This window comes from Pteronotus mesoamericanus, unplaced genomic scaffold (genome assembly GCF_021234165.1).
Source record: "Pteronotus mesoamericanus isolate MK-2021 breed Mesoamerican mustached bat unplaced genomic scaffold, CSHL_Meso_final scaffold_651, whole genome shotgun sequence".
In the NCBI taxonomy this organism is placed as follows: Eukaryota; Metazoa; Chordata; class Mammalia; order Chiroptera; family Mormoopidae; genus Pteronotus; species Pteronotus mesoamericanus.
Genome location: NW_026555325.1, coordinates 5,542,858 through 5,555,431, shown reverse-complemented (window position 1 = coordinate 5,555,431; position 12,574 = coordinate 5,542,858). Strand labels below are relative to the sequence as shown.

The 12,574-nt window shown below is 31.7% G+C and overlaps 1 protein-coding gene across 1 annotated transcript in view; it reads left to right on the top strand.

Annotated features, from left to right (window-relative positions):
* LRP1B (LDL receptor related protein 1B) overlaps nucleotides 1–12,574 on the top strand; it is a 1,772,547-nt gene that overhangs the window by 1,141,377 nt on the left and 618,596 nt on the right. Inside the window, exons 22-23 of the mRNA XM_054562474.1 lie at nucleotides 3,807–4,007; nucleotides 5,984–6,229. Of these exons, the coding sequence (XP_054418449.1) occupies nucleotides 3,807–4,007; nucleotides 5,984–6,229 (447 nt within the window). The remainder of the gene's footprint in view (nucleotides 1–3,806; nucleotides 4,008–5,983; nucleotides 6,230–12,574) is intronic.

Genomic DNA, 12,574 nt, shown 5'->3' with positions numbered 1-12,574 from the left:
TTAGAAATGTAATTAAATTTATTATACTCAGAGTACCCTCTTATCTACATTTTTGTAAGAATTAAAACCAAACAAAAGAGAAAGAGAAACAATTAAGCTTCAAACATACCCTGAAAAAACAATGGGAAGAAGAAGCTACTTAAACTTGTAAAGTTCATCTAAACTATGGATCCATTTTTATTTGTATACATTAACATCATCTGTATTAATGTTATTAGTCATTTGAATAAGATTTTTCTCTTTACCTTTTCCAGGCAACATTTAGGTCTGGGGTGGTAAATAGGTGTTACTACTATTCTGACTCTAAAAGATTGATACTGATTTATGGATGAGTTTATTGAAACAATTCTAAGGTCATTCTGAAGTCACTGGTCAAGAATGTCTTGATGGATTAGTGATGTCTAGGAAAAAAAGGTTCTTTACTGACCTATCAAACTATGAATGGAAATCACTATATTATTCCTGAACTCTTCTTTCACTCTACTGTACTTGTGGATGACTCCATACAATTTAGTACTTAAGTATTGGATACAAGGTGTCATATTTTAAACTATAATTATGATCTTCTTGCTAATTAAATTATTAGCTCATTGGTGACACTGACTGAATATTATGATTTCTAATATTTTCTCAAGTCCCTAGGAAAATGTAACGCACAGAATAACCTGAATGTTAAATTGTTATAATGTACCTGTAGAAACTATCAGACATATATCATATGTGCATACATTTTATCTTTGTGGTTTTAAAAATGATCTTATATTTTTTAGGAAAAAGTTATGTTGAATATGGTAGAAAGAAAATAAAATAGCCCAAAAGGATTCCATGAAAAATTCCTCTCTCTCTCCTACTTCAGCTTCTAGGAGCTCAAGTCTTCCTAAGTAGTGGCAATGATTTTTAACTATTTCCTGAGTAGCCCTCCAAAAAGAATTCATGTATAAAGAAAACTACCCATGTATTTATATTGATATCTGTATGAAAATATAGTCATAAATACTAGTAAAGAGACAAATCTCTTTAACATATAAGAAAGCCTATCATACACTCAGTTTTATGACTTTTTATTGAGATGTTTTAGAAATAGTTTTTATATTAATTTATGCAGAATTATTTCATTCTTTCTCACTCAAGCATATAATTTCAATGTATGAACACATTGTAGTTGTTATTACCGCTCTTGCAAATTATAATTTATGTTGCCTCTGGTCTTTTACTAATATATTCAAAGCAGTAGCACATATCTTATATTTGCATCTTTTTGAATGTTGCCAAATATATTGATGAAAAAAATTCTAAAATTCTGAAATTAGAGTTACTGTATTGAATAGTTGATACTTTTTTTGTTTTTGGCTAGATTTCCCGCCAATGCCCTACAGAGACATTATCTCAATTTTCAGCACCCTCACCATTGGGGCTGTTGCTTACACCCTTGCCAAATCTGTTCGTATTATCTAACTTTTTGAAATTAAGCTATCTGATAGAGAAAAATGGTATGTAATTGTTGTTTTAGTTTATTTTTAATTAAAAGATATTTTGAACATCCTATATATGTAAGCCATTATTGATATATTGTGTATCTTGAACTTCGTGTATTGGGTTATTGGTATTTTCTTATTTACTTGTAAGAGCCCTTTTCATTTTAAAGAAATATGCTCTTCTGTTAAATGTAAACTTTTTTTTCTGGTTTATTGATAATGTGTATATGAGTTTTATTGTTGCAATGTAAAATCAAAAATATTAATGAAATCAAGTTTATCAATTTTTCCTTTGTATTTTCTGGGATTGTGTAATGACCATTTTAAGTTTTTGTTTTAATATCTATTTTATTCAATAATTTTTTGTGTTTATCATTGTTATTTTAAAATAGTATCTAAAATTTATTTTGGTGAAAGAATCAAATGACAATTCTACTTTACCTTTTTTCTCCACATGGCTAATCAGTGATTCTTACATCATTAATTTTATAATCAATTTTACCTACCATTTTGAATAGCTATTTTTTGTTTCTTAAAACCATATACAAAAGAAAGTCAGTTTCTGACATGTATATGTTGTTTAATTATTGATATGCTTATTGATAATCTACTATAAAATATTTTGCTGCTTTAAAATACTTCTAAATATTTGGCATATACAGTATCATTTTTTGATTAAAGGATATTTGCAGTGTCATTAAGTTTAGGATAAGCTTATATGATTATAATAATATTGATACTATTTTATTTGGTATTTTATTAACTTGAAGAAAAAATAGTATTTTACAGTATAAATCTTCCTCTTTAAGACCAAACAATATCTTTATGAAACCCTGTTTTTTTTGGGCGGGAGGGGTGGTGGTTTGTTAAAATTTTCTTTATATAAATTCTGTATAGTTCTTGTTTAGTTTTACCCAAAATACTTTATTTTATGGTGTTTTTAAAAATTGATCATTTTTCTACTATATTTTATATATAGAAAATTTACTGAATTTTGTATTATTTTAGAAATTAGCTACCTGTTTTGGAATTCTTAGTTTTTTGTAGTCCTTATTTAGTTTATATTAATTTTATAATTACATGATTATATTAACTAAATTTAATGTCACTGTTTTCTAATGTTACACCTCATTTCTTTTTACTTCCTTATTGTATTAGATCATATTTCCAGAATGACATAAAATAATAATGTTATTAGTTGTATTTATGATATTGAGACTCAAGTATGTGTTTTTCCATTTACATCAAAGTTATTATTAGTTAATTATCCATCAATTTTTATTTTGAGTTTTTCATTCATAATTTATATACAATATTATCAAATGTATTTATATTATAGAGCTGATCACTTGTGTTTTTCCTATTTGACTTACAATAATATGGAGAATTCTTAATATTTTTTCTATAAATGAGACTTTTTTCACCAATATTTCTTTTAAAATTTAGTAGCCTTTAAGTTTGAAAGAGTTTTATATAATTACTCTTGGATTCTTGCATTCTTTTTATTTTCCCCAACATATTATGGGATAATGTTACATAGTCAGTCAATAACTAGTATTTATCTTAAGGTATTTTTTTATCCACATAACACCTTAGTATTGCAAAATCTAGAATAATAACAAATTAGAAGAAAAATTCAAACAATAAGGAATCAAGGAATAATTCGCAGTAAAAAAAAAGGTTTACATAGAGAACTACCATTGCTTTCTATGCATTTAACATTGTCATTTTGAAACACACTAGTTAAATAATAATCTTTTTTTCTCTCAAAGTCAATAAATACCCATTTCTATAATCCTGTTTGTATATACCTTTGCTACAAAGATATGTAATAAGATTTTATATGCTTTTTTGAAAGAGCATGTAATATAAGACTGGGTGAGAGGAGTTGAAGTATATATATGGATAAGGGCATTTACTTCTGCAAAAATTAAGTATTTACTTAAATTTAAGGTTCCAAAAGACACAATAGCATTTACCTAAATTTAGGGCTCTAAGAGGGACTTAAATATAAATAGACCTTTAAAGTTTGTTTTAAAAGTACTGTAATTAAATTTTCAATTAGTCGTATAATTATTTAAATAAAGTAAACCAATAACTTGAGACTAAATAAAATATTAAGTCTTTAAGAGCCATTTAACAACCTGAATACATGTGGGGAGCCACTTTCTGACATATATTCAAATGTCGTGAAAATAAACTGTCAGACTATCAGCAAATGGATTTCTTCCTAATGACAAGTAGTCCTCCCTCTGAAGACAACAATAACTACTCCTTATTACAGTGATTTAATTACAAAAATCAAATGCATGTTTTTTCTATTTTCTTAAGGGAGATGCATCAACAAAGCATGGGTATGTGATGGAGATATTGATTGTGAAGATCAGTCTGATGAAGACGACTGTGACAGTTTCTTGTGTGGACCACCCAAATACCCTTGTGCCAATGACACATCAGTCTGCCTGCAGCCAGAGAAACTCTGCAATGGGCGAAGGGACTGCCCTGATGGGTCGGATGAAGGCGATCTCTGTGGTATTGTACTTTCACTGCATTTACTTTTCTATGAAAACCAGAACATTTTAGTTCACTTCTTGATAAATATATAGTAGCAACTGTTCCTGCCACTCATTCTATTTAAATAAAACTTTTAGCACTGTACCCTATCTATATCATCTAAATTCGTTATATCCTGTAAGTCTGTAATTTTTTAAAAAATATGATTAGACATTTGTGAAAATAAAGCCGATGAGTCTAGGCTATATCCAACTCACTTAACAAATGAGAACTGTACTCATCGTTTAGATCTCTGGATGGTCAATGCTGTTGCCACAATTAAACTGATTATTTGTGTCAGTGAGTCACTGTGAACAGGAGAACCTTGTTATCATTGATCTACAGAATAAATTTTACTGCCACTCAATAAATTGTGGCATGTGCTCTAATTATTACATACAAACATTTTTAGAAAGAAGAAAGTAACGGGCTAGATAAGACCCACTGGATATTACTTAGTTTTCTCATCAGTTTTTATTCCTCATAGAATAGCTTTTTTAGTGTGCTTTAATTAGTTAAAATTACGATTTCTATATAATAGCTTTTGAGCTTTAAAATTACTTTTGACTAGTCATTTCCTTCTGTCAACAAACACGTATAAAGAAAATGATATTTTCTTCTCTGTGGGAAGATTAGAAATTTAGCAAGGATATTTTAAAAATATGTTTCTATATAATACTGAAGGTAACATCAATAGAATAATGAAAAAAAGTTTATGGAATAGTAAGAACAATGATGAGATAACTTGAGGCTGTGAGAAAATGACTTCAGGAAATGATGAAGCTGCCCGATTGAAAGTAGGAAAGACAACTACATTTAAGCCTCAAGTTATCATATTTTGATCTGAATTGAACGTGGATAGTACATGAGTATTACAAAAAAGACAATTATTCTTTTTTATACATTTATGTAATAAAATGTCTTTTCCTCCAAAGAGTTTGTGATTCTATAAAATAACTTTGAAATAGTAATGCAAGCCTCTGTCAGCGATGCTAAAATTTAAATAAGATTCCAAACAAAAAATAAATAAATAAATAAACTAAATTAAGCAGCAACAACAAAAACACTAATCAAAGGTGACAGGCTTAGATTATATGTCTTCATTCCTTTCTCTCCTAGCTTGTTCTCCCTGATGGAGTAGTTTGGCACACTGAGATATCGCTGGCATTACAAATGTGAGGCTTGCTTATGAAGGTTGTGTAAGAGCAATTCTGAATGAAGGAAACTGTCAAAGTCTTAAAATTTAAAATATGTAATTAAGACAAAAAGTGTAGACTTTGACAAGTTTAAATTATATTCTTCAATTATTTCAATTAAGTAATCTAGGCAGGTGGCTTAATTTTTCAAAATGTCAGTTTCCTCATAACAAAAATGAAGATGATGATCTCAATCAGGAAATCCAGAAGTAATAACTGAGACACTACAAGTGTTGAAAGAAATTAGTTATTTGCTTTTTCTTTACCTCTGGATTAAAAAAAAAGAGAGAGAAAAAGAGAAAACATAGTATTAAGAAAAATGAAGAGAATAATATAAAAAAACCACAGCTTTATTTTCCTATATTCTGCATTCTGAATTGGGAAAACAAATTTCTGAATTCATTTGTTTACTTTAAGATTTTGCATAACTGCTAAAAGGCTCACCAAAATTGCTCTAGTAATAATAGAGATATTGGACCCACATTACCGCTATGGGGTAAAATCAAATGTACTCCAAAGTTTTACAGAATTGAAATTTTTTAATTCCCAATTCTTATCACATAGAATTATATTTGGTCATTGAATTAATTCTTTCATAATTCTTACCCGAACACCTGAAAAAAAAACCAATCTGAAAAGTCTTTCTACTTCTTATTATATACTCACTCTAATTTCAGCCTTAGGGAATTGAGTTCAATGATTAGTATCTAGTTGACCAAAACAATTGACAATGTCCTATAACCTCTTCTCCTTTCATAGATGAATGCTCTCTGAACAATGGAGGCTGCAGCAACCACTGTTCTGTTGTGCCTGGAAGAGGAATTGTCTGTTCCTGCCCCGAAGGACTTCAACTCAACAAAGATAATAAAACATGTGAAATTGTGGATTATTGCAACAATCACCTGAAGTGCAGTCAAGTGTGTGAGCAGCACAAACACACTGTCAAGTGCTCATGTTACGAAGGGTGGAAGCTGGATGCAGATGGTGAAAGCTGCACAAGTGTCGGTAAGCAGATGTGTGTTTTGCTATATTTATGAATAGTAAGTGCTTTTTAAACATTTTTGTGGGTTGTGTATTTTTATTTGAAAATGCATCTTAATATTTTTCATGAGCTGAATTAAACTATTCAAACCCAGAAGTTATAAATATTGACAATATGACTATATGAAACATTTAACTATATAGTAATATACATAAAAAAGTTAAAGGACAAGAAATAGAATAGGAAAGTATTTGCAACATATCTAAAAAAGGGTTAATAGGGGTTTTTTTAGGGAAAAAAGTTCTACAAACCTTTAATCAATAAATAGATAAAGAAAACCAAAAAGTCATTTAAAGCTTTTTTTAAATAATAGAAATAGGCAAGAAATATCCTAAAACAGCTTTAGTTTCAACAAATAATAAAGGAACATTTAAAATAACATTATTGTCACAATCAGATTAATCAGTATGAAAAAATATTGGTAGTATCAAGTATTGGCAACTCTGAAAAGAACTGGGTATTCATAGAAACTTTTTCTTCATCCTAAAGCAGTTCCTTTAGCATATTTTGCAGTGCTGGTTTGGTGGAGGTGTATTCTTTTAGCTGCCTTTTGTCTGGGAAACTCCTTATTTTGCCTTCCATTTTAATTGAGAGCCTTGCTGGGTAGAGCAGCCTTGGTTGCAGACCTTTTCTTTTCATGACTTGGAATATTTCTTGCCAGTCCCTTCTGGCTTGCAGGGTTTGTGCTGAGAAGTCAGCTGCTAGTCGTATCGGGGCCTCCTTGTATGTTACTACCTCTTTCTCCCTTGCTTGCTTTAGGATTCTCCGTTTGCCTTTGATATTTGCCATTTTAATGACGATGTGTCTTGGAGTGGGCCTCATTGGTTTCCTCTTGAATGGGACCCTCTGTGTTTCCTGGACCTGTGGGACTTTTTCTCTCCTCCAATTAGGGAAGTTTTCCATCATGACTTTTTCCAAAGAGGTTCTCTATCCCTTTCTCATCCTCTTCTTCTTCTGATGTCCCTATTATATAGATATTATTACATTTCAGGTTGTCCTGCATTTCTCTCAATGTCTCTTCATGCTTTTTGAGTCTTTTTTCATTTTCTTGGCCTTTCTGAGAGTTTTTTTCTACCTTATCCTCTAGCTCGCTGATTTGGTCCTTCCTTGAGCCTGCTTTTGATTCCTTCTACTGTGTTCTTCAATTCAGAAATTGTATTCTTCATTTCCTCTTGTTCTATTTTCTTCTAAAACTCCTTAGATTTTACATATTGATTTTTAACTCACCTGAATATTTCTTGTATAATGTGTGAAATAGGACTTTATATTTGTTTTATTTCAAGTAATAGTGGTCCATGCATCTTATTTGTTGAATAAGCCTTATTTTACCCATTGACTTGAAATATCAACTTAATCATCTATTGTTAGACAGATATATACATTTGTCTATAGAATGCTCATTATATTTCATTGATCCACTGGATTATTTCTGTGCTGGTGTCATGTTGGTTTAATACTTGAGACTTTATAATGGTTTTAATTTTTTTAATATTTTATAATTAACTTTGACATTTAAAAAATAAATAAAATGAATCTGCATTTAAGAAAGAAAGAAAGAAAGAGAGAGAGATATGGAACTCCTAACTTTTGCAACAACATGGATGGAACTGGAGGATATTAAGATAAGTGAAATCAGCCAGTTGATGAAAGATAAATACTATATGATCTCACCTATAAGTGGACTCTATTCAACAAAATAAACTAACGAACAAAATAAACCACAGGCACAGAAACATGGAGCAGACTAAAAGTGACCAGAGGGGATGGGGAAAGAAGACAATGGTGGAAAGAAGGGGAAGGAACTAGACAAAAAACATGTATGAATGACCCATGGACATGGACAGCAGAGTGGGAATTGACTGTGGGAGCAGGGGGTGGGATGGGTGGAGGGGGGTAAAGGGGTAAAAATTGAGACAAGTGTAATAGAATAAACATGATGTATAAATAAAAAATAAATAAAAAATGCAAAACAAACAAAATAAAAAATGGATCTTAAGAAATAAAACCAATAACACCTTCAGAAAATTACCAAAATGACTCATTTAATTTTAGGTAAGGCATAAGCATAATGTGTCATTTTAGACCTTCTCCAAAATTTTCTGGACTGAAAATAATTACAATAATCCTTACCATTTCAATCCATCAGATTATTTTTTCCTCCTAGATACTGTTTTCATCATCACTCTTCCTAAGGGTTATTTTGTGTGTTCCAAAGATTTTACATTTACTTTTCTTCACATACTTTTTAGAATCCAAAATCAGGTCCTTTCCCACACAAATTTAACTATTTCCACTACTCTTGAAAACAGCTCCTTGGTCTGGCTGTGTTCATCTTCTAACTGTCCATTTAAAACATTGTGCTGATTCTCCAGGTTGTATTCCCCTGGGGAAAAGCATGCAATGGCTATGGAATCTGACAGTTCAGCTCTAATCTTTTGGCTGGCATTCGTTTAGTGTGTGACTCCAGGCAGGTTACATAAGACTTCCTGTGCCTCAGTGTTCTCATCTTTCAAATATCAATGTCCATTATCACAACATCTCCCTCATTGCCTGTTGCAAGAATAGCATAAAACACTTGTTATTGTGCCTAACACCCATTAGGTGCTTAATGAGTGATGGTTTCACTCTGTCTCATCCAGATTTGTAGTGTGTGCCTGCAGGACACTTAGTGGTCATGAAGAGGATTGAAAGGGTCCACAAACTTTGTTGAGGAAAATATTACACCTTATTGTCTTTAACCTCTTACAGAAAGTTGCCGTTTCTTCCAATTGAGAATATGTGCCTCAGACCAGTTATTATCAGGAACCACGACTGTGTCTTCAATAGAAGTAACAGACATATTGATAGCGTGTAAAAATTGTTGATATCTCAAAATATTACTTATGTTCAAGCTTTGAAAACCACACCTACTTCAATAATAGGAATCATTAGAACCACTGCTCAGTTTTGTTATCAAATGCATTAATAGAAAAGCACAGATATTACTACAAAAGTGTTTGTGCCTTTCAATATGCTGTATTCATTTACCAATTTGTACCTTTTTTTTACTTTTTTCTTACTGATTTTATACTTTTTAAAACTTTGTAATAAGTACACAGGCTTCACCAGACTCCTAAGAACCCATATATCATAAACTTTTCTTTTGTTTTTTATTTTCGTCTTATACTTAGAGTGTACTTTTCTCTCTTCATCTCTGAAAATCCCGGATGGGCTTTAAATCGTACTAGCTCAAATCTTTTCTCTTTAATGGAGCCTTCTTTCAACTATTTTTGCTCTGCATGACTTTATCCTTTCTTTGTCTGAATATATTGTCCATGAATATGTGATCACATTTTTAATTTGCTATTTTTATTTTTATCTACTTAACCTTTTATATTCTTATCTATCATGTTTCTTTATTCCTTTTCTCTCCAACAAAGTAAGCATGTAGGAGTTAGAAATCAAGTTACAGATATTTCTCTTGTTTTTACATAATAACCAGTTTAGCTCTGGAAAAATAACATGCAATAAAAATACTATGTTTTTTCAAAGACTATTAAACTATTTTTTTAATTTCAAATGTTTTATGCTGTCATTTGTAGTTTTGATAAATCCCATTGCTGACAATGGCATTTTGCCAGAGAAATCTGATTCCTACTGCAAACACAGTACTTAGCCAAGGCCTCAAACTCTCAAACTCATGTATGTATGGAAAATGTTCTCAAATGCAATACAATCACTATAATATCAATAAAAGCAAATGTTTTTGTTTTTGTTTTCTCAAAGCTGTTAAAATTTGGGTTCTTAGAGGCCTAAGCTAGGCAAATGTTTTCATTACAAAGTAATTGGAATGAGAGACTGAAAAAAATAGGAATTTTGTTATAATGATAATAGTAATTTAATTTACATAAATGTTTGGGGCAGGGAAGTGATTGACATATTATGGTGGTTTTATGCTCTTATGACATCAATAACACTCATGCTCAATGTTAGAATAATTTAACATTTGAATATAAGTGCCCAGGTGCAAAGATAATTCTCGTAATAGATTTGACCCCTTCTACACTGAGCTCAGAATGAAATTCTAAAGGTACCATAAGATTTCTCACTGTTAACATTGCTATACTTTACATTTGGATTTGTTTATAATTTAAGAGAAAAGCAAAAGGTATACAGGCACACCTTGGCGATATTTAGGTTTGTTTCCAAAGCACTGCAATAAAGAAGATGTCACTAAAGCAAGTCAGGTGAATTTTTTGGTTTCTAATGTATATGAAAGTTATGTTTAACCCTGAGCAGCGTGGCTCAGTTGGTTGAGCTCTGCCCCACAATGTAAAAGGTCACCTGTTTGATTCTTAGTCAGGGCTCATGCCGGGGTTATGGGCTGATCCCTAGTTGGAGCATGCGCGAGAGGCAACGGATCGATATGTCTCTCATGTATGGATATTTCTCTCCCTCTATTTCTCGGTTTCTTCCCCTGTCTCTAAAAATAAATGACTCATGGACATGGACAACAGGATGATGGTTGCAGGGGGGTGGAGGGTATAAGGGGACTAAATAGTAATGGAAAAAAAAGACGATAAAGATTAAATAAATAAAAATATATTCTTTTAAAAAAGTTATGTTTACATTATATTGTTGTTTATTAAGTATGCGATAGCATTATGTCTAAAAAATAAATGGTACATAATTTATTAAAAAATAATTCATTGCTAAAGAATGCTAACCATTATCTGAGCCTTCAAGGGACATAATCTTTTTGCTGGTGGAGGTCTTGTCTTGATATTAATGACTGCTGACTGATCAGAGTACGGGTTGCTGAAGGTTTGGGTGGCTGTGGCAATTTCCTAAAATAAGACAACAACAAAGTTTGCTGTGTAGACTGACTCCTTTCAAAAATTATTTTTTCTGTAGCATGTGATGCCGTTTGATTGCATTTTACCCACAGTATACACTTTTTATAAAATTGGAGTCAATCTTTTCAAACATTGATGCTGCTTTATCAACTAAGCGCTTACAATACTCTAAATCCTTTGTTGTAATATCAATAGATTTTACAGTCATCTTGTCCAGGAGTAGATTCCATCTCAAGAAACTGCTGTCTTGGTTCATTTATAAGAAGTAACTCCCCATCTGTGAAACTTTTATCTTGAGACTGCAACAACTCAGTTACATCTTCAGACCCCACTTCCAACGTTAGTTCTCTTCCCCGTCTACCCCATTTCTACCCCATCTACAGCTATTTCCTCCACTGAAGTCTTGAGTCCTTTAAAAAGTCATCCAAGAGGGTTGGAATCTTCCAAACTCTTGTTAATGTTGATATTTTGTCTTCTTTCTGTGAATCACAGATGATCTTAACGACATGTAGAATGGTGACTCTTTCCAGAAGGTTTTCAATTCACCTAGATCCATCAAAGGAATCACAGTCTATGGCAGCTATAGCCTTACAAAATGTATGTGAGATAATTAGACTTTAAAGTAAAAATTATCCCTTGCTCCATGGGCTGCAGAATGAATGTCATGTTAGCAAGCATGCAAACATTAATCTTGTTGTACCTGTTCATCAGAGCTCTTCTGGGACCAGGGGCACAATCAATGAGCACTACTATTTTACAAGGAATCATTTATCCTGAGCAGTGGGTCTCAACAGTTGGGCTTAAAATATTCAGTAAACCATGTTGTAAACAGATGTGCTCTCATCAGTCTTTGTTGTTTCATTTATAAAGGACAGGCAAAGCAAATTTAGTATTATCATTAAGGGTCCTAGGTTTTTGGAATGGTAAATATTCATTGGCTTCAACTTAAAGTCACCAGCAACATTAACCCCTAACAAGAGAGTCAGCCTGTCCTGTGAAACTTGAAGTCAGGCATTGCCTTCCCCTCTCTAGCTATGAAAGCCTTAAGTGGCATCTTCTTCCAAAATAAGACTGCTTTATCTACAATGAAGATTCATTGTTTAATGTAGCCACTATCTTTCATTATCTTAGCTAGATCTTCCCAATAACTTGCACAGCTTTTATACCAACACTTGGTGCTTCAACTTTATACTTTATATTGTAGAGTTGCTTCTTTCTTTAAATTTTATGAACCAACAAAGATTATTTTTTTCTGCAGTTTCTTCAAATGAAGACAGATAGGGCCTTGCACTGAATTAGGCTTTGGTTTACAGGAATATTGTGGCTGGCTTGATTATTCATCCAGACAACCAAAAGTTTCTTTATGTCAGTACTAAGGCTATTTTACTCTCTTATCATTTTGTGTGTTTGCCTGAACAGCACTTCTAATTTTCTTCAAGAACTTTTTTTTTGCAATCCCAACTTGGCTAACTG